The 20,499-nt window shown below is 29.8% G+C and overlaps 4 protein-coding genes across 4 annotated transcripts in view; 1 reads left to right on the top strand and 3 right to left on the bottom strand.

The window, feature by feature from the left end:
• Positions 1-9,782, bottom strand: part of LOC126781832 (proton channel OtopLc-like) — a 56,987-nt gene extending 47,205 nt beyond the window's left edge. Inside the window, exon 1 of the mRNA XM_050506912.1 lies at positions 9,373-9,782. Coding sequence (XP_050362869.1) covers positions 9,373-9,593 — 221 coding nt within the window. The 5' untranslated portion in view covers positions 9,594-9,782. The remainder of the gene's footprint in view (positions 1-9,372) is intronic.
• The window catches only part of LOC126781823 (sorting nexin-25), a 368,238-nt gene that overhangs the window by 330,974 nt on the left and 16,765 nt on the right, over positions 1-20,499 (top strand). The gene's annotated exons all lie outside the window — the stretch shown is intronic.
• On the bottom strand, positions 10,905-16,499 carry LOC126781865 (vesicle-associated membrane protein 7). Its single transcript, XM_050506978.1, has 4 exons — positions 16,042-16,499; positions 15,732-15,960; positions 13,818-13,885; positions 10,905-12,896 (listed from the first exon to the last, which is right to left on the bottom strand). The coding sequence occupies exons 1-4, from the start codon at positions 16,243-16,245 to the stop codon at positions 12,738-12,740; spliced, it is 660 nt and encodes a 219-aa protein (XP_050362935.1). The 5' UTR covers positions 16,246-16,499; the 3' UTR covers positions 10,905-12,737.
• LOC126781846 (pyridine nucleotide-disulfide oxidoreductase domain-containing protein 1) lies at positions 18,533-20,276 on the bottom strand. Its single transcript, XM_050506951.1, has one exon. It carries the CDS (start codon positions 20,036-20,038, stop codon positions 18,620-18,622), a length of 1,419 nt encoding a protein of 472 aa, XP_050362908.1. The 5' UTR covers positions 20,039-20,276; the 3' UTR covers positions 18,533-18,619.

Here is a 20,499-nt window from a genome sequence, read left to right as displayed (position 1 = left end):
AACATTAAAAAAATAAAAAAATCTCTAATTGACGAAAAACAATACATAATACATATACCTTCTTCAAATACTAAAGTAATAAGTTATATTTTATATACATGTAAAAGAATATCCATCCAAAGGCAGAAGGATTAAAAATAAACAAAGCTCAGATTTACATATTCCATGCGATTTTGTAATAACTTGCATATGGAATTCGACATCAAATAATCATTTCAAAATTCGATCAAAAATACATACAGTTATATTAAAAATTTTATGTTAATTCATACTTTATCTAAGATCAATTAACGAGAGGTCAGGTACTGTCATGACTTTATCTTTGCATACTACGTATTGGCTGTACTAATGATCGGTTCAACTGCGTGTGGGTCGTAAGTCTCCCCTTTCTCTAGACAATACGTTAAGCTGTTGGTCTTAACTGTTACTAAAGACATCTACTAACTATCGTGTACTGTAAGTTAAATTATTCTAATCCAATATAATTCCGGCTTGTCCTTTTGGATGACGAAGATCACATCTGAATATCTTTGGATAAAACTATTTATAAATTCGAGATTAGATATAAATATTGTAGACAATAGTAAGTGAATTAAAATTAATATATTTTACATTAGCTTTATTAAGAAACCATTTAACTGTTATATTTTCACGAAGGTCAAATTACCTTATTTCAAAGCATGCAAGATGGTAGCGTCTAAAGGTGTGCGTTGAATAATTTTATTGCACCTACTAGATTTGGATACAAACGCCATTTCGTACACTGAGAAAAGGTTACATATATATAAAAGATCATTTATAAATTCGCTTCGTGTTAAATAAATCGGCATCAAGTAAAGTTCAAACAACCGTGCAACAACAAACAACAAACTTTTCGAGTAAGAAACAATTAGTGTACCTTTTTAATTTGCATTGAAACGGCGCCGGCTAATCGCAATTATCTCAACATGGAAGTTGAGAGGACGCTTCGAATATCATACACTATTTATATGAAACGCGTGATTTTTTTCAGGATACCTGCTATCGTGTGGCTGCTAACACAACTCAATCATATCGTCTTCCAAAATACAAACATATTTTATAATTTAATATAATGTAAACTACAATAACTACTATATTGGTTATCCAACATATATACTATTAAAAAAATATTTATTTGTACCAATTTTATTGAAAAAAATATTTACAGAGAGAAGGTAAATATATTTTCAAATAACCTCATTAACAATTTCCCTGTTGTTGTAGACAAACCATAACGCTTTAATTGTGACCCCTCTAAAGCCAGCAAAAGCCCGCCCAATGAGATGTTATGGAGCGCGATGTTTTAGTAGTAAAATTTATTATTGTGTTATTCTTTGTTTTGATAACGAAATACTTATGACGAAAAAGCACTATACGATTCTGTAGTCTAAAACGAAATACTAGTATGTTTTATATCGTAAGCTTATCTTAATATCGTAGTTTATTTAAAATTGTCTTAATATCTTCTAGATATAACTTAATGGCTTAAATCATTAAAAAATATGTATTCAAGCTAAGATGTATATTTATAATTATAAAATTAAATAAGTCAAAAAGCGTAGGTAGAACGACTTTATTCTATAAGATTTGAATTAAAAATGTGCGAAGAACGTATGATATTTTCATAGTATTTTGTCGCCATAATAATAATGAGGTTTTCATTAAAAAAAAAAACTTCAAATGAAAAGCCGTTTCTATCCGTTGCGTGAACCTTTGTTTGCCATGTGTCTGGTAACTCTGTACTGTAAAACTCTATGAAAACGCGGCTTTAGATCTTTCGCATGGTATCATCAATCAACACGTGTCATAATGTCGAGCGGATGCTACATGTGAGGTCTAACTATTAACATAATAAATCTTACTTTTAAGTGTATTTTTTTTGTTTTTTTTTTTAATTATTGTACATGATTTAATATTTTTTTCAAAAAAAGAATACTTGCAATGCTCTTTTTTTAAGAACTTACTAATATTTCCATTTACCCCTTTATTTTAGCGTACAGTTTGTGCTAGGAGTGGAGACGACAATAGTCCAAGGACTCAGGATCGAACCTGCGACTTTTACATTGCTAGGGCCACCTTAAATCATTGCGTTATTAATACTTAATTATAATAGAATTGAATAGAACATAATAATTTATATAATAACATCGTATTGAAACATTAACCAACGGTTTTTTTTATCTATTTTCTCCCTAGACGCTTCTTTGGCCCCGTGCAGCATATATAGTAATAGATTAGACCGAGAGTATCGCAAAATCTTTCATTTGTTGATTAAAAAGTAATCTCAAAAATTTATTAATATAAGTATTTCGTTCTTTCTCAACATATAATGTTGTATAATATGTATGTATGTACGTACTCTTTATTTTAGCAGTGATAATACTCATACAGCAGTTGTTAATACAGTGTTATAAAGTAGTGATCATATTATGAATGTAATTAAAATATCGTGCTTGGTGTTATTTCGGTTAGCTTCACATCTAATTAAGTTTCATGGACATGTTTATTCGTGATTGCAGTTCGTCCAGCGAATGATAACACTCGTTAAACCCGATAGTACCATCCTGATAATAAGCTGAATTATATTTATTACACGGCATTTGCATTTTTATTATTACGTTTGAAAAGGATTTAAATTTTACATTCTACAATTCATAAAACCATAATATTCTCAAGGGATTTTAATAATCTTATCAGCGAATCACTATTTTCGATAGCATATCTTTTTTATATCTTATGTTTTTAAGTTATAAGCATTTTTCTAAACTATTTTCTTGGACCTATAATAAAAAAACTGGATGAATTTAATAAAGCAATAGCTAAACACCAATTAACACATTATTATTACTATTTATTTATTGCCCTTTCGATTGAACAAGTGAAGTGAACAACGGAGATCGCAAACTCAAATCTATTCAGCTCTAACACCTTTGAGCTTTTCATGCAAAAAAAATCAAAGAAGTGTCCAAATAAATATTTCCACGCGTATGAGTATATACAAACCCGCAATGGCGGAGTGTGGCGAAATGAGCTGCATTCCATATGCTTCGTTATGTAAGGTAAATTAATGATATTTAAAATGTTTCGTGGTAAAAATATTTTACACGTAACTCCATTTAATGCTTACTGAATACAGTTAAAATTGTAAGTACGACGCTGAAAATTCATATGATAAATATGAAAATGTTTTATAGTGACGTTCGCTTACGGTTAGTATTGATGTTCGTTGACCTGTACCGATATTATATTCGGGTTCAGTGAAACGAAGTACTTGTAATAATTTATATGAAAATGGAATAGTGTACCAGAGAATAATGGAATGAAAATCTATTCTTAAAAAAATTGAAAGCTTTCTTGGAATTTTACAATTAAAAAGTATATTTATTTTCTGTATATGTATAATATAAGATCAAGTTATGTCATTGTATCCTTTACTTAACATGTTTAAAATATTATACAAATATTTTATGAGAATTAAAATTGACAATTTAGAATTATATTTCTATTTCATACATATTTCAGTTATTCATTTGTTTTCACGTTTCATGAATTATCTTGTAATAAATATTTACAACTCTTTAAAGCTACCACAGTCGTACAATAGTAACAGGTTAAATACATCAAACAGTAATTAACGGCACCGATACGATCAACCTAAAAATTACTAAAATTATGTAATAAGTGTCTAAAATAACTTTAGGTAATTAATTTATTGAATAGGCGGACAGTGAATAATAGTCCCATGCCTGAGCACCTGGACAAAGGCCTCCTCTCCTCAAAAGAAGGATATAGCTTATTAATTCAAATAAATATTTTAATTTCTAATCTGCTTGAATGTTAATTTTGACTCTAGATTAAAAAAAGCCTATATCTCAGTTTAACATCTGTAAACGAAATATGCCATGGAGGTAACAAGTAATATACAATAAATTGTTGCAGGTTCTGATACAATAAACAAAAACAATATACGCTTAAATAAAATATTTCATTATTTACTTACATATTCATTCGAAATTAATACTGAAATAGTAGTTTTCATTTCAATAGAAATCTTAAGTTCTCCACGAAGCTGCCACCGATTCAGGGTCCGTGATTACTTTGTGAATGAGTTATAATCTAGATTTAAAATTGATGTTGTTTATGTTGTTTTAAATTGATAGACTAAAATTCATATTTCAAAAGCTTTTATATAACGTATAAATGTTGTAACTAAATGTTACTTCCAAATTATGTTCAACTTACCCAATTCAGCTGAAATGAACGAATATTTTACATTTCTTAAAACATGTTTTCAGTATAACATTAAATTGATATTTTATAAAATACTACTAATAATAATAATATTATAAATGCAACAATATGTTTGTTGTTACACAACAATGCAGCAATAGATCGAAGTAATTTTTACAAAGATTCTTAATCTACGCCGTATTATCTTGGCCGGAGATTGAGTTTTTCTATCGGAAAACTGTCAGGAAGCGAACCTTCCGGTATCAGATAATACTAACATATTATATTATTATTCCTCACATCATACGTCTAATCACATCATGTCTGATCAGGTGCGACGCGGCATTACGCTTGACGGTAAACAAATAGCAAGATTTCCGAAGGAAACGTGCGCGGCTCAACTACAAAAATGAAAAAGGAATACTAAGTAGCTTCAAGGAACTAGTACTTTATCTGTTCACACGACTTCGGAACAAATAGCATTGCCTGCAAGAGCGAGATATGTATTGTTCATAATTTACATAACAAAATTTATTAATTATGTGTTTTACTATTGTCGAAAAATACTGATCGACTACAATTGTATACTAGTAATACAGTGTAATGAAATTTATCTCATGAAATTTACAAATAAACATAAAAATTACGAAGTAAGACACTATCTATACTAATATTATAAAGAGGTAAAGTTAGTGAGGTTGTAGGGGGTAATCTCTGTATCTACCAAACCGATTTTGACAATTTTTTTACCAATAGAAAGCCACATCATTTGTGTGTCATAGGTTATATATTAACCCCAAAAAATGAAAAGACTTTTTCGTGGTAGTGGGATTTGCAGTTAGTCAGAGAAAAAACGGCCGACTGAAAACGTTTCTTACGAAAGCTGACTTAACGATGAGAAATATATGATTGAGTTTTAGAGGAAAGTTGTAGAGGTTGATAATGCCTACAAAAAAGTCAGCGACAGCATATGTCTAACTTTTATATTTAAGTCACAAAAAGTAGTTTTTTATATTAAAAAAAATAATTTAAATCGTTAGGTCATGTATATTGGTCATAATATCAACAATTATGATTTCTTACCAAAATAAGTAAACTTATCGCCTCAAGTGTTTAGAACCAAAGACTACATTTTTACTGCATATAATTTGGACCAATCGTTAAGGCGTGAACAAAAATAAAATGAACCGTAATAAAAACCGTTCCGTATCATTCCTATATAATGACAGAATTATTCAGCTGAATGGTGCAGCCGTTAAAAGGACATTAAATTTCAACCCGTAAATCTTATTCACTCTTTTTAATTCTGAAAACTTGAGTTATATTACGTTCCATATAAATAAACCAAGTATTAAAACGACGCTTCTTACTTTTTTAAATATGAAACTAAAGCTGCTATTGAATTCCGTAACTAATGGTTTTAAAACAAAATTATTTAATTTTATTAACTCAAAAATTATATTATTTACTACTATAAAAGTATGAAAAAGATCTGAGGATCATTGACATAAATTTTACGAAAAATAAATATTATTAATTTGTACCTGAAGCCGCAATTATCCCGAATACGGTTTTAATAATACATCGTTTTAAACATCGAAATCTTTACATAATACGTGTACAACAGTTAACTTAAGCGTTCGTTACACTCATAAGGTTTTTTATACACAAGAAATATTTAGTCCCTTTCCGGTCGAATGAATCATTTGTTTCAGCTGTGATTCGGTCGCTTATCATCCATATGTTTCTTAAAGATTGAATGGGCTAGTTATATGACATTAGCCATAGAATAATTTTATATAAATAAATATATAATAGTAGCTGCCCGACTTCGACGAATAAGGATACATTATTATGTGTCTAAATCTTCGATTAATACTATACTACTATTACTAGTATCTTTTTTTTTATAGAATAGGAAGAAGGACGAGCATATGGGCCACCTGATGGTAAGTGGTCACCAACGCCCATAGACATTTGCATGTAAGAAATGTTAACCATCGCTTACATCGCCACCAACCTTGGGAACTAAGATGTTATGTAACTTGTGTCTGTAATTACACTGGCTCACTCATCCTTCAAACTGGAACACGACAATACCAAGTACTGCAGTTTTGCGGTAGAATATCTGATGAGTGGGTAGTTCCTACCCAGACGAGCTTACACAAAGCTCTACCACCAGTAAAACAGTCTTTATACAGTAGTAGTGGTATTTTTGATCGAAGGCCTATCTGTAAGTAACAAGGACAAAGTTATTCCTCCCATTATCCTCCTTAAAGTTGAAACTTCCAAAAAAACCTTTCTTGGTCGGATGTTTGCGTAATAAAATAAATCAATGTTCCAAATTTCAATTTTCTAGACTCAATAGTTTTGGCTGTGCTTTGATAATTAATCAGGAAAAGCTTTTCATAAGTATAGATTCATGCTTGTTTTGCTCGTAGTCTCTGCGTTTACGGATATTTTAACTGATTGATTTTTAACTCTAACAAATGATTTTGACACTTCGCTAAAGGTTTCTGATATAGCTCGATGAAAGTAATATATTTAGCAATTTTTGAAAAAAAAACAAAATAGGCACTGCAATACATGACGGATCTTAGCTATCCTATAATATAAATAACGTTCAAACTGTTAATCTAAGCGTTATAAGCTTAAAAGATTTATCATAACTTTCGAAATTCACATATTCGTTTATTCGAAATTTCAACGCTCGTTATGTGGAATATCTAATTATATCCCAAGTATAAATTTTAAATAAGTAGTCCAACCTAATACTCTTGTTGGAGAAAAATATAAATGGTAAAAATCTGGGTTAAGCTTCTAATAGTCCTGTATGGGATAATCTCTTATACAGATTTAAATATGAAGTTAGATTTATAATATCATAATTAGTTTAGTGAGGCTTTGTACATGCACGTCTAAATGGGACCACCCATCCATTCACCATTCATTCTACCGCCATACAGCGACAGCATTGCTTATTGCTGTGTGCCAGTTTGAATGGTACCAGTAATTACTGGCAAAAAAAGGTTCTGAGGTTACTAGAACATAGTTGCTGCAAGAAGTGTTTTGTATACAATCACAAAATTTATAAAATCAGTTTCACTCCTGGTTGCTTAATAATTATATATATCTACAGAATAATAGGTATTTAGTTTATTTATGACCTACGTACATCCTTAAAATAGTCAATAGTAATATTTTAATAGTAATAGAGCCTGATATTTAAGTATCGACCTAATAATATAATAAACAAAATCATTTTCCCCTTTTCATCATAACCACTTCAAACTATAAATATATCTTTGAATTTAAATCTATGTCATTCAAAGTATATTATAAACTTAAGCGACCCGTATAGTGACCGTTGGTGGTTTATTTGACCCGAGAGAAAGCCCAGATCAACACGACCCGTCAAACGGGTGCCGCTGGCATACATATGTCCTGAGTCGCCGCTCTATTTATATGGAACGAGATTTTACACTCCACGTGCTGGAGATACCTTATACGTCAAAATGGAGTTAACCGCTTGGCGACAAGGGATCGAGCTAACCCAATTTCGTATAACATTAATCTTAAGTTTAAGCATGAGGCTGAAGTAATAGCAGTGTCAATTTGTGAACTAACTAATGCAAGAAGTAAAAAGTTTCTTGGTATTTTTAGAAAATACCTCAAATAAAATTAATTAATTCATTGAAAATCTATGAACATAAACTAATCTATTATAATATTCTAGAATATAATGGATTACAAAATTATACATGTAAATGTAATAAATTATCAATTTATATGTTGTATAGCAAGAAAAACCTTATATTTGTTTATTAGTCAATTTGACTGTTCTATAGACGTCTTTAAACTTATATTACTTATTATTAATAATACTATTTATTATAATAGCTGAAGGAATTGGTTTTTTTTTAATCAAGAGATAATATGGATGGTGACCAGTCAATCAACCTTTTCAACTGTAGATGTAATAACAGCAGATTAATGGATTGACGGATACTACACGACCATTGTACGTTGTACTGACGTCAGTCTTTCCAGAAGTTGTGCTTAGAGCACAAAGAAAGCTTGTGCACCGATGAGAATAATAAGAAAAGAGAGTGCGAAATGATTTATATTTTAAAAAATATAAATAATTTATTGAAATTAGACGTACCTATGATCGAATGAATTAAGAATTGTTTTTTTTTTTTGCTTAAAGCGTTATTTTGCAATTTTTAGCATTGACATATTATGTCAATCATAATAAGCGACGCGACTTCACTCTCATTAAAAAAATTTGGTTGGTTTTAACACACTAGATTTTAAGCGTGGCGTTACCTTGATAGCCTTACATTCACCAGTTATACCACACCTGGCCTCCAAATTGAAGATGCAAATTATCAATGAATTGAATTTGAATAATACGAGAGAATTTAACCGCTATGTTTTATACCCGCTTAAACATCAAATGATCACCTAACACTAGTTTTATAGATATTAAAATTAAAAGATAAGGTTTTTTTTTCGAATCGTACAGCGGAATATTTTCGTATTGGATAGTAGCCGGTTGGCTACGTCCGATGAAATATTTTGCCGTTACCGTGACTGATTAATACAATCGTTTATATTCAATTAATAATAGTATTTCTTCTTTAGCATTTTGATTTATTTAATAGAATCGCAAAGTACATGAAGAAAAATAAAGTTTTAAGTGACAATAAAAGTAAGCCTTCAAGCACACCTAACACCCGTCTGATTATTAAATATGTACCTATGCCTATGTACTTCCACGTTGATAATGTTACTTTACGAATTCTCCAATTATTATTGTTTGTAAATACAGGTATGACGGTCAAGTATATATTACAGTTTTTAATTTAAATATTTTGTAAACATTATGGAGAAGATCGCAATGTTGTTTAAAATATTAGAAAAATATTTAGATCTAATAGAAATACTTTGAATGATAATTAAATTAAATGATAATAAATGATAATAAATGATAATAAATGATAATAAATGATATATAACAGATATACAATGATGATCATCATTTAATATTCTATTTAAGCTCCAGGGATTATATTTGAATTATCATGTCGAGTTTAATATTAATTTAAAAACTCTTACCATTGTGATAGATCCTTGTCATCTAGTCCGGAAGGCGTTGCGAGCGTATCCGCATCTCCCTCCGTCCTCCCGCCCGGATGCTCAGGTATTATCCGTTCAATCGTCGTCACTTCTTCTATATCAGAGTCGATGCCTTGAGCGAAGTCCATATAAAATGACTCCCTCGAATCGCTGGAGCCTCGTCGCAGCTTCAGCGACAGATCTGGTGAGCTGTCATCCATCTTTCTGACACTCTTTATTTTACCTCCATTCGATACGCTATTCTTTAATTATAAAGTCCCATTTCCTCACTTCTTTGTAACCCATTTTCGGCGTGACCAGTCTTTGTTAAGCAGTTACGACTAACCCATCTTTAAAGCTTTGTCAAAAATCGTTTCGGATTATTTTCGTTTTATTTATACTCTTAGAAAAATCTCGATTTAACTGTAATAGGTTTTAAAAAAAATACATCTTACTATCCAACGTTCAAAACGTATAAAACTAAACATGTGCCTCAACAATTAATGGAAGACAATAGCAATTTATCTTCGTGATACGAAAAAAACATTTCTAAGTAAAAAAGAACAATGACCCGAGAACCATTCCTAGTGTAACATTCCCTAAAATCGACACCGCTTCCTGTCGCTCTAATAGCCATCAAGTCGTGGAACATGCACATGCCTATATTGAAATTTTACTTTAATTAAATAAATATTTAAGTTTACATTGATTACAAATTTAAAATAATGTTTTATAAAGTTTAAGAGCTTTTTGACATAAATGAGCACTCGAAACCCATTTGCGACTGCCAAAATAATATGCAGTGCCATAAATCACAGCGGTTCTGTTAAATGCTACCACTAATAAATATTTATAGCATATAATCTCTCACTCATTGTTATGGTGAATCCATCCTGAGGATTCGTTTATTTTATTAATAATTCAATATTCAAATTGTCCGCTGACGCTGTTTGCCATATCTGACCATTAAACATAAATGATTAAATTTTACGTTTTTTATGAAATTCTACGAATATGAATCATGAATAATTAATGCCTAATTATACAGAAACGTTTAATTAATCGAACATTCGTAAACAATATACGAATACGATCCCAACCGAACAATAATACCCGCGTTTACATACACGCCAGCGGATTCCTATTCTGATCACGCATCGCTCCGTACGTCGAAAAACACGGAACTCACTCACACACCAATATCGTAGACCTGTAATACTAGCACGTGGTAGAGCACGGCGCGACTTAGGCGCCCTCCCGCGGCAAAGGATAGCGCGCGATTGCCGCGAAGCGGGACTACGCGGCGAGGTATGGAGGGGGACTCACCCTCGATGGCGCGGGATCAATCTGCCGCTCCCGAATTTGGAACGACCTCACATTTGTGAGGGTAGCGAGGAACTTGTGAATCGGTATTACTTCCTTCACTCCAATGAATATAAGCTCCTAACTTTTATTATCATTGTTTTTATTCGACTAATTCAGGAGGCGGTTGTTTGGATTGTTCGTGAAGGAGAAATGAAACAAGTTTATAATAATCTACAAATTTATAACATGGTTCCACATGGTTATTAAACAAATTCGTATTATACTTACAATATAAAGATATCACAATACTTTTAAAGTCTTTATAATGCATAAAACAATTCAATGATAAAATAAAACAGATTATCACACAATACATACATTTTCTTTAATAAATGTCATTATTATTATGGAACAAAATTTAAGAATATTAATTTATTGTAAAGAAAATAAAGATTGAACAACACACAGTTTCCTTCTATTTCTGGCTAATAATAATATTTTAAAAAAATACTCTGGGCTTATGGTGTTCAGAAGTAGGTATATATATAGATATAGGTAGGTAGTAGTTTATACTTGAATTAATTTCCATAATAATATTACAAAGAAATTATGTCGAATAATAAAGCACAAAAAATATAAAGTACTTAAACATTATAATTTGACGAAATAAAAATCATCCTTAACTATTCCTCAAAAGTCTCGAAGACATAACCAATTTTATGATATTTTAATTCACAGTAAACAATTATCTTGAATTCATTTATTTTGATTACCTTTCGGTAACACATGTAATTCTTTACTAACTGGTCAATATACCTGATTATTAAATTTATACAATAGATTTTATAAGATACGAGATTTAAAGTGACAATTTTTTTTATTACATAGTTATTAAAGTTTTTAATTTCATCATTACTTTTAAAATTAAATAAAAAATTGCTTTATAAACAACCCGATACATATCTGCATATTTCCTTTTTAAATTGATAAACAATATACTTACCTTACTTATATACGTTGTTTAGCGGGTAAAGTTTAACAATGCTGTCTTCTTCTTTCGAATGTCAAATGAATAATGACAGTAAGAACGAAGTCAGTGTTTAACTAAAGGCGCTAAGGCGCTAAGCAACGTTAATAAGTAAGACCGCTATTGTTCACAATAAATTTTCGGTATAATGTAACAAAGTAAACACTGCACTTGTGAAAATTTGGAATTTATTTTATTAAGATATCGTATGTGGATAAGAAACATTTCATTAAGAAAAACGATATTAAATCATAATTTTGTATAATAGTGATGTTAAATTGAGATTTTTCCAGATTTTAAATCAATGTTTTTAGAAGATTTATGCTTGGATTCTTGTTATTTTAACATTTATATTTTATCCGACATCGAATACCAACAAATCATACAATTCGGTTACACACCATCCGTTAACAGGTTTGACAAAACAATCAAATATCTAATATCTGCTACCTATTTTTAATTCCATATACGGGATTTTTTCAATTGAGTCAATTAAATTGAGCTTAGATTGTGAACAAGAGAGGATCAAAACATAAGTGACTATATTATAATAATATTATTATGTTAAGGCAAGTTTATATTTATCAGTGTTGCTAATTAAAATAAAACAGATTTCGTACAAAAAATAATGCTAATAATTAGATATTTGGGTTTGCGATTGGAATGTGATGGGCTGAGAATTTCTATTCTAAGAAGATATTTGTAAATAGAAGTGATTACATTTATTATTATCATATAATATAGTAACGATTATTCTATTCTAACAGAATGAAAATGAACTAGTGAAAGCGAGACGAAATACTTGTCTCATACATAAAGATATTTTTTTGTTTATTTTCATGCTATTAATAAAATAATACTAACGATCACTACGTCTACAACAAATTTTTAAATTATGTATTTATTTTTAATATTTTTCAAAATTATATGATAAATATTTGGATACGTTTATTTACTAATTAACTGAATTAATTATCTGATATAATAATATGATGTTGTATACTATGAAATATGATATAGGAACAATATCAGTTTAGCCAACACAGGATCTCCAAGCGAGACCGCCACATGCCATCGCCCCGATCAGATAAATTGCTAATGCAGCTATTAGAGTCAGAATGACATACATTTTTATATTTTTCCAAAACAGCGAACGTTGCAGAGTCCTTGCCGAAGTCCGGTATGAAACTGACTGAAAAAATATGAGGCTATAAAAATTTACAATACCTAGGAATTTCACTAGGCTCTAATAACTAATTAGTTTCAAAGAAAATTAAAAATATTGATAAACTCTAAAAGCCAAACTTTATCTAAATACAAAATTTGAAAATCATTAGAGCCGTTTCGTCATCGTTAGATACACAATATATTAAAATATATACACATATACAAGAATTGCTTATTTAATATTATATTTAAGAGATATATTTTAAATAACCTGATTTGCCTGTTTTTAAGTCTCAGACGATAAATATAGATTTATATATTTGACTACATATAGAACAAGCCAGCCTATTATAATGTCCATTACCATTTCGAGTTTCATTTAAATTCTAGTTGATTCCACGCGATGTGTTCAATAAGAAAAATACGGATATTTATCGATTAAGTCGGAAATAATCGTGCCGCTAGATGGCGCCACTATGGCGTGCGCAATGTAAATATAAAGTTATTTGAAATTACGGTAGAATTATTTCTCTCAAATTGTTCTTATCCCTAGTTTTATATATTAATTTATGCCTAAGGTTATGTTATAATTTTAGTATATAACATATTTTATACAGTAAAATGTTTATAAATACATATATTTAAATGTGAAATGACCACTAAAATCTCCGATTTAAGAAAAACTTTCAAACATTTAATAAGTTTTATGTTTCAATCCCATGTATGCTGCATTGATTGTATCAACGGTGATATTGGAGTTTCCGCACAAACAGAATAAGTCACTTCATCAGATTATGAGGGGGCATCTGTATTTAGACACTCACATCTATTACATAACATTTCCTCTGCAGTTAGATATCCCGTAAGAATAGAGGCCGTAACTAGTCAAAAAGAGATCATCATCAATAATATTAATAATAACAATGTTAACAAAATGAGTACTTACACTTGTGGCCAGATTGTCTGCCTTATTTACAAGCAGCTCCAATTTTTCTCCCCGCATTGCCATATTATCTATAATAGCACACACATTTTAATAACAAAGTATTAAATAATATTGTATGTTAGATAGAGATTATAAATAAATAAATATGATAAGATAAAGAAGAAATATTTACATTAAGTAACATAAAAATATACATTATAAAATGATTATAAAAAATATTAAGATGGTGTTTTAAAATAGGTATACATATAATTTTACTTGGTTAATTTTAATAAGTTATGCTGTTTAAGTCATAAAGTCCATCATATGCGAAAACAAATAAAATATAGTAAGCTAGACTGTATTGTCAGTACCAAAAATGTATGAAAAAATAAAGTGGTATTTATAACATTGATAAATTGCTATTTATCTACGTTTCAAGATTGGATTAGCTAGGGAATTTATGTGATATAGTGTAACAAAAAAGTTATAATAAAACCTTTATATTCGTAAAAAGTTTTTAACAGGACTTCATAAAAGGGCTATAATGGATTTGAAGAACAGATTAAGAAGATTTGACATTAAAAACTGACATATATGAAAAAATGTATGTATAATAATTAAAATCCCAATTCGCAAAAGCATACAATTTTGTTGTAAATCGATTTTATACACATATATATTATTATTATTTATTTTTTGATGTTCCAGGTATGCGGACGAGCAAATGGGACACCTGATAGTATGTGGTCACCACCGCCCATAGATATTGGCGATGTTTGTAATAATAACCATTCCTTATATTGCCAATGCCAATTCCTGAGATGTTAAGTAGACGGGCCAACACAAAGCCCTACCAACAGAAAAATAGTTATATGATAGGAAACACTAAAATGACTACAAATAATACAGTTTTTAATTTTGATTTAATTAAAAACACTAATTGGTTTAATCCATTTAAATACTTTTCACATTTCTATATGTGTTCATAATATAACAAGGCCTTGAATTCAAGGTTTACAGTACGTGCCGGCTCAACTTTTTGCAACATAATTGTGTATTTGATAACATATAATTGCCTATTTTATCGATAACTATTATTTTCATTTAATCTATTCCTTACATGGAATATAAAATCAATTGCTATATTTTGTATAATGGGACTTAATGCATGTTGCATTGTAATATTTTTCTTTGCTAATTAATATTTAAGCTATTTATGTATATTGAGTTTAGACAGCTTTGGTGATGTACATCATTCCAAGTACTCATCCACTTATCTATTAACAACCAATAATAAAATCCATGAGAACAAAAAAAAATATAGAAATTCAATTTTATTTGGAAAATTATGATAAATTTTCAATAAAAAATTCATAACAATTGTATATCTATAACAAAAAAAGAACAAAAGCATTTAAAAGTTATAGTTCAAATGATTATATTTCAAAATATTTATACAAAACATTCTTTGCACTGAGAGGAATAATGTGAAAGTGATAATGACTTGTTTACTATATTTTTCTTATCTAGAAGTAAGGGAATATTAAATGTAAATGCTGTGTTCTTCCTCAATAGGTCAGACACTTGAAATGCAGAGAGAATATATTTTTATGAGTGTTAAGTGACCTTTATATATATATATATATATATATATATATATATATATATATATATATATGTTTTTTCTAGGATATTTTGAGAAACATAATTGATCTTATCAGTACATTCTAATTACTGTAATATACGATAATTTAGATTAATGCTATAATTATAATTTTAATTTATATTTTGGGCTGTAAAATTTCTTTCAATAAGAAAAATCTACTATAAGAAAATAAAAAACATGTTTACTACCTTACACAATTATAAACTGAATAAGAATGAATGAATCACTTTTTTTTCAATATGAGAATCTGATTGAGAGCTACTTACCTATGTTTTTCACCATGATATTTTTAAGTTCATCCAATTCTCCGTGGACCCTGGAAATAGTTTCCAGATCCTTTGACTCACTATAGTGTTTCATTTCAGTAGCAAGGACTCTTGCAAATTCACTGTTCATGGCATATGGTATGGCAGTTTGGGCAGTATCACCAAATAACGATGTGAACCTCCTTTTAATTTCATTTAAAAAGAGGAATGCTCTCGAACGTTGAAATTTCTAAAACGAAATAAGAATAAATGTAAATATAAAAATGAGGCTTTATAACAATTTCAATTGGATTTATACAATTAAACTTACGTCGTCAGTAATGCAAAAATAAACCAATTTATTTTCCGCAATGTAATGAAATAGATAATTTCCATGGGAGTAGGTAAGTTTGTCATCATGAGGTGGTATCTTTGACAAAATTTGTTCTGTAACTTCGGTAAAATTACCAGCACATGTCGCATATTTCGCTAAAACAATAGTACCGCGCGCAACAACACTAAATAGGATAGGCATTTTCGATAACTTGCGTCAATAATGGTTTTCAATGAAAACACAATGGAGAAAACAATGACAAATTACATTAGACACCTACAGACTTCAAACTAATTAGAGAATTAACAATATTAATCCACGTCACTATTTAAATTTCAGCTTAAGGTAATTATTTATCAAACTATGGATATCTTCTCTTTTTACAATAAGTTCAACAAATGCGAATAATTAATAAATTATAGCGACAGTAGTATAAAGTGTAATGTACGGGTGGGTATGTATAATTAACAATGACAGTGACACAAAAAAATGTTGCCATTTGCAACTTCTGGTACAATTATTTATATATATAATATTTAGATGCAATCGATTGAATCGATGCAATTAGACGCAATATCGAAAATATTAAAATGTTAAGAAAAGCTAAATTCATACATTACGTCAAAATCATACTTCAAATTTGTAATCTTGATAATTGATTATTGTTAATAAAAATTTACATGTAGTTTTGATTACTTGAAATCACAGATTTCAATTACCCGTGATTATTTATTACAACAGTAGTTGATTACGCCAACTATATACTAAGCAAAGTCTTTAGTATATAGTTGGAATTAAGATAAATTAATATATTATTTTTTTATTCATATATTAAAAAAGAAATCTTCAATTTATTATTATTTTTATATAACCTTTGAATGATTTATCCAACAAATTGTATTGAAAGAACAATGAATAAATATTAGCATAAAGATGATATGCTGGGATAATTACGGAATGTAAGCTTGTTTTAAATGACGGAAACACTGTCAATATCTAACGTCATAAACGGTGACAAAGTATTCAATTGCTACATTATTGCTTTAGATTTTTATCTTTCCAATTTGATACTTTTTGTAGTTGTTTTTATGTTTTTCGAAGTATTCGTTCGTATTGTAATTTTGCAAATAATATTACTCAAATTGTCAATGTTATTACAGATATTTTATTATTTTTTGGGAACACTTTAGAAATTCGCATCTCGATTTTGGGTGGGAAGTGGGGTCGAGGAGTAAGGGGCTTTAGTCATCTGCAACTATCATTTTAGACTTAAATCGTGTCGAATTAAGGGGGAAGGGTAAGGGGGGCTAACCCCCCCGTTATTAATTGACATTCATACCTACTCTGCCTTAGATTAGTGAATATGGGCTGATTCGGTACGGCAATGTCAATTAATAATGTTAGTGGGGGGTTAGCCTACCTTACCCATCCACTTGAATTTGACACTATTTTTTATTATAACTCACCCATATATTAAGACAAAAAACATAAGTATTATAAGTTTACAGATAGACCATAAATAAGTTTACCTTCTTTAGCTCTCATACACCAATTAATTTGCATTCTTAGCAAGACAATAAATTACTGATCCCTCTGAGTTGTAGAGTAGATTGTAGAGTAGAGCCGAGATGGCCCAGTGGTAAGAACATGTGAATCTTAACCGATGATCGTGGGTTCAAACCCGGGCAAGCACCACTGAATTTTCATGTGCTTAATTTGTGATTACAATTCATCTCGTGCTTTACGGTGAAGGAAAACATCGTGAGGAAACCTGCATGTGTCTAATTTCACTGAAATTCTGCCACATGTGTATTCCACCAACCCGCATTGGAGCAGCGTGGTGGAATAAGCTCCAAACCTTCTCTTCAAAAAAAAGAGGAGAGGAGGCCTTTAGCCCAGCAGTGGGACATTCACAGTACAGTTTCTGAGTTGTATTAAAATATACAGCAATTCCTTTACGGTGAAAGCAGTCAAACTAGGGAATTCCCTGCCTCGAGAAATTCGTCGAGGTGAATCCGTACATATCTTTAAAAGTCGTTTGGATAATTATTATTTATCAATATAACTATAGCATGTTGTATTATTATATGTATATGATTATTTATTTCTTATATACGTTTATATGTATGTATGTATAAGTATATATATGAGTATGTATGTTAGTATATTACATATTTGTATTAAGTTCATAAGCTTTCAACAAATTTTAATTTTAAGTTGTTCGCACACTGCCCGATTAATGATCCTGGCAAAAAAAACATAAATATCTCTCTACAGGTTGCCTGGAAGAGATTAATGTAAGTGATAATGTGATGTAATGATGGCCACCTTTGCATACTAAATGTACTTATTATATTATTGTAAATTATGTGCAATAAAGAATAAATAAAATAAATAAATATGTTTAACATATAAAATTATATTTTAATTTAAAAAATTATTAATGAAATTAAAATTATAATATAAATTTAAAATTTATTAACACGAGTATGTTTATTACTATCAATAATTCATTATTTTAATAACAGCTTATACTTTGATACACTAAATAGAAGTTTCGTAGTTACATTTTGATTTAATCAAAATAATCATCAATGTCTATATCTGGATTTAATATATCATCACCAAAAGGTGTAAGATCTATTTGATCAAGTATTAAATTTTCACACATTTCTTCTAGATCAGTTTCACCGATTAGTATTGCACCTTGCAACTTTCCATTTTGCAGCACAAATTTTATGTATTCATGGCGAGGAGTTGTCCTTAATAGTATTTCATAATCATTACCTAATCCTTGACCATTGTATTTACCTAATAATACAACTCTGTATCCAAAAAGAGTTGTACAGTGTGTGAATAGTTCAAAGCAAAAGTCTTGTAAGACTGTTTCATTTGTTATTCTAGCATGCATTGCCTTAGCTGCCATTCCAGCCATCTGTCGAGCTTGGGTCCATAGTCTTAACTGAAACCAGTGTGGAGCATGTTGCCAAGTAGCGCTTGCTACATCGCCTGCAGCAAAAACATCTTTGATTGAAGTTTCTTGAAATTCATCTACAGCCAAACCACCATCTGGACCCCTTTTTAGTAATTCATCACAAGAAAAATTTACAGCAGGTTCAACACCAGTAGCAGATATAACAAAATCACATTGTATAGTTCTTCCATTAGTCAACTTTATATTTAAAGCAAATTCTTGTTCATTAACTTCTTCTACTGATTCAACTTCAACTTTATAAATTATTTCAAGTTCTTGTTCACCACTTCCATTTTTAACATTTTCAAGTTTTCTATACCAATCAGGACCTAAAGCTGCAGATTTCAAATTCTTATTAATAGATACCACTGTATCCTCTTCAGAAAAAATGTGCCTTCTTGTAATAGTGGTATCTTTGTTTTCTTCAGATTTATTTCGGAATGAATCTTGAAAGAATTCAGCCGCTCCAGGATCAACAAATGTAGCTGATATATAATCATCCCTGACCACCCATACCTTCTGAATACCTCTGGTAGCATGAACAATTTCTGATGCAATACCACCATTACCGACAATGACCATGCGACGACCATCTTTAAGTTTTTCCTGAAAATCTTTTACTGAATCTGTATCTCTTATTCCAAGTATCCTGTTGCATTTATTTGAGTCTGATATTAATCTTGGTATTCCACCAGTACAAATGCATACCACATCATATTGGATAGAAACATTGTCATCAGTAACAGCTGTTTTATTTTTTGTATCAAGGTATTTAATTGAGTCATACACTATTTTTAAATTTGGATGTATCTTTAACAATGAACTAGCTTCTGTATCTTTAACATCAAACTTTACCACCGTTTTAGCATAAAAACTAACATTGCTTACATTTTTAACTAGTGAAGATGCAGTAATTATTACAAGTGTTTCTTCGGGATGTAAAATTGCTAATGTCTCAACACATGTAACTCCAGCTATGCCTCCACCAATAACTAAATATCTAGTTTTTAATGTGGCCATTTTTATATCAATACATACTTATTTCGATAAGTCATCAAAATACAAAATAAAAATTAATCACTATTAATACGTGTTTAAGAACTTTTTTAAAAAATGCTCTGGGAAATTATATACGTCATATATATAGAGCTGTTGCTACAATTTTTGCTGTATTTATTTATGCAGTTATAAATAAAAGTACTGAGTACAAGATTCATATTAAAAAAATTTAAGCAACTCTGTAATTTATATACGCCCCGGAGTCTTTGGAAGATAGTAGCAGTGATGCCAACTCCTACAGAATATTCCCCCTAGGATCAACTGCAAATTCCCCTAAATATCGATTACGAACCCCTAAATTTTTTATTGTACACTTGGTTTGAGAGTTAATTTCAAATACAAATTAAAAATACATTCAATCAATCCCTAATATATTAATGATGATAATAATGAAATTAAACGATTTTTACTTTTCATTCAGT

The sequence above is a fragment of the Nymphalis io genome, chromosome 4 (genome assembly GCF_905147045.1).
Source record: "Nymphalis io chromosome 4, ilAglIoxx1.1, whole genome shotgun sequence".
Classification (NCBI taxonomy): Eukaryota; Metazoa; Arthropoda; class Insecta; order Lepidoptera; family Nymphalidae; genus Nymphalis; species Nymphalis io.
The sequence above is the reverse complement of the archived record's forward strand: the minus strand, read 5'-3'. Positions and strand labels throughout refer to the sequence as shown.

Excerpts from the sequence above, each read along its gene's own strand:
- LOC126781846 (XM_050506951.1), bottom strand. The coding sequence starts at position 20,038 with ATGGCCACATTAAAAACTAGATATTTAGTTATTGGTGGAGGCATAGCT.
- LOC126781865 (XM_050506978.1), bottom strand. The coding sequence starts at position 16,245 with ATGCCTATCCTATTTAGTGTTGTTGCGCGCGGTACTATTGTTTTAGCG. Across the intron at positions 15,961-16,041 it reads ATTTTTGCATTACTGACGAC|AAATTTCAACGTTCGAGAGC; the intron begins GTAAGTTTAATT and ends ATTTCGTTTTAG. Across the intron at positions 12,897-13,817 it reads CAGACAATCTGGCCACAAGT|TCAGTTTCATACCGGACTTC; the intron begins GTAAGTACTCAT and ends ATATTTTTTCAG.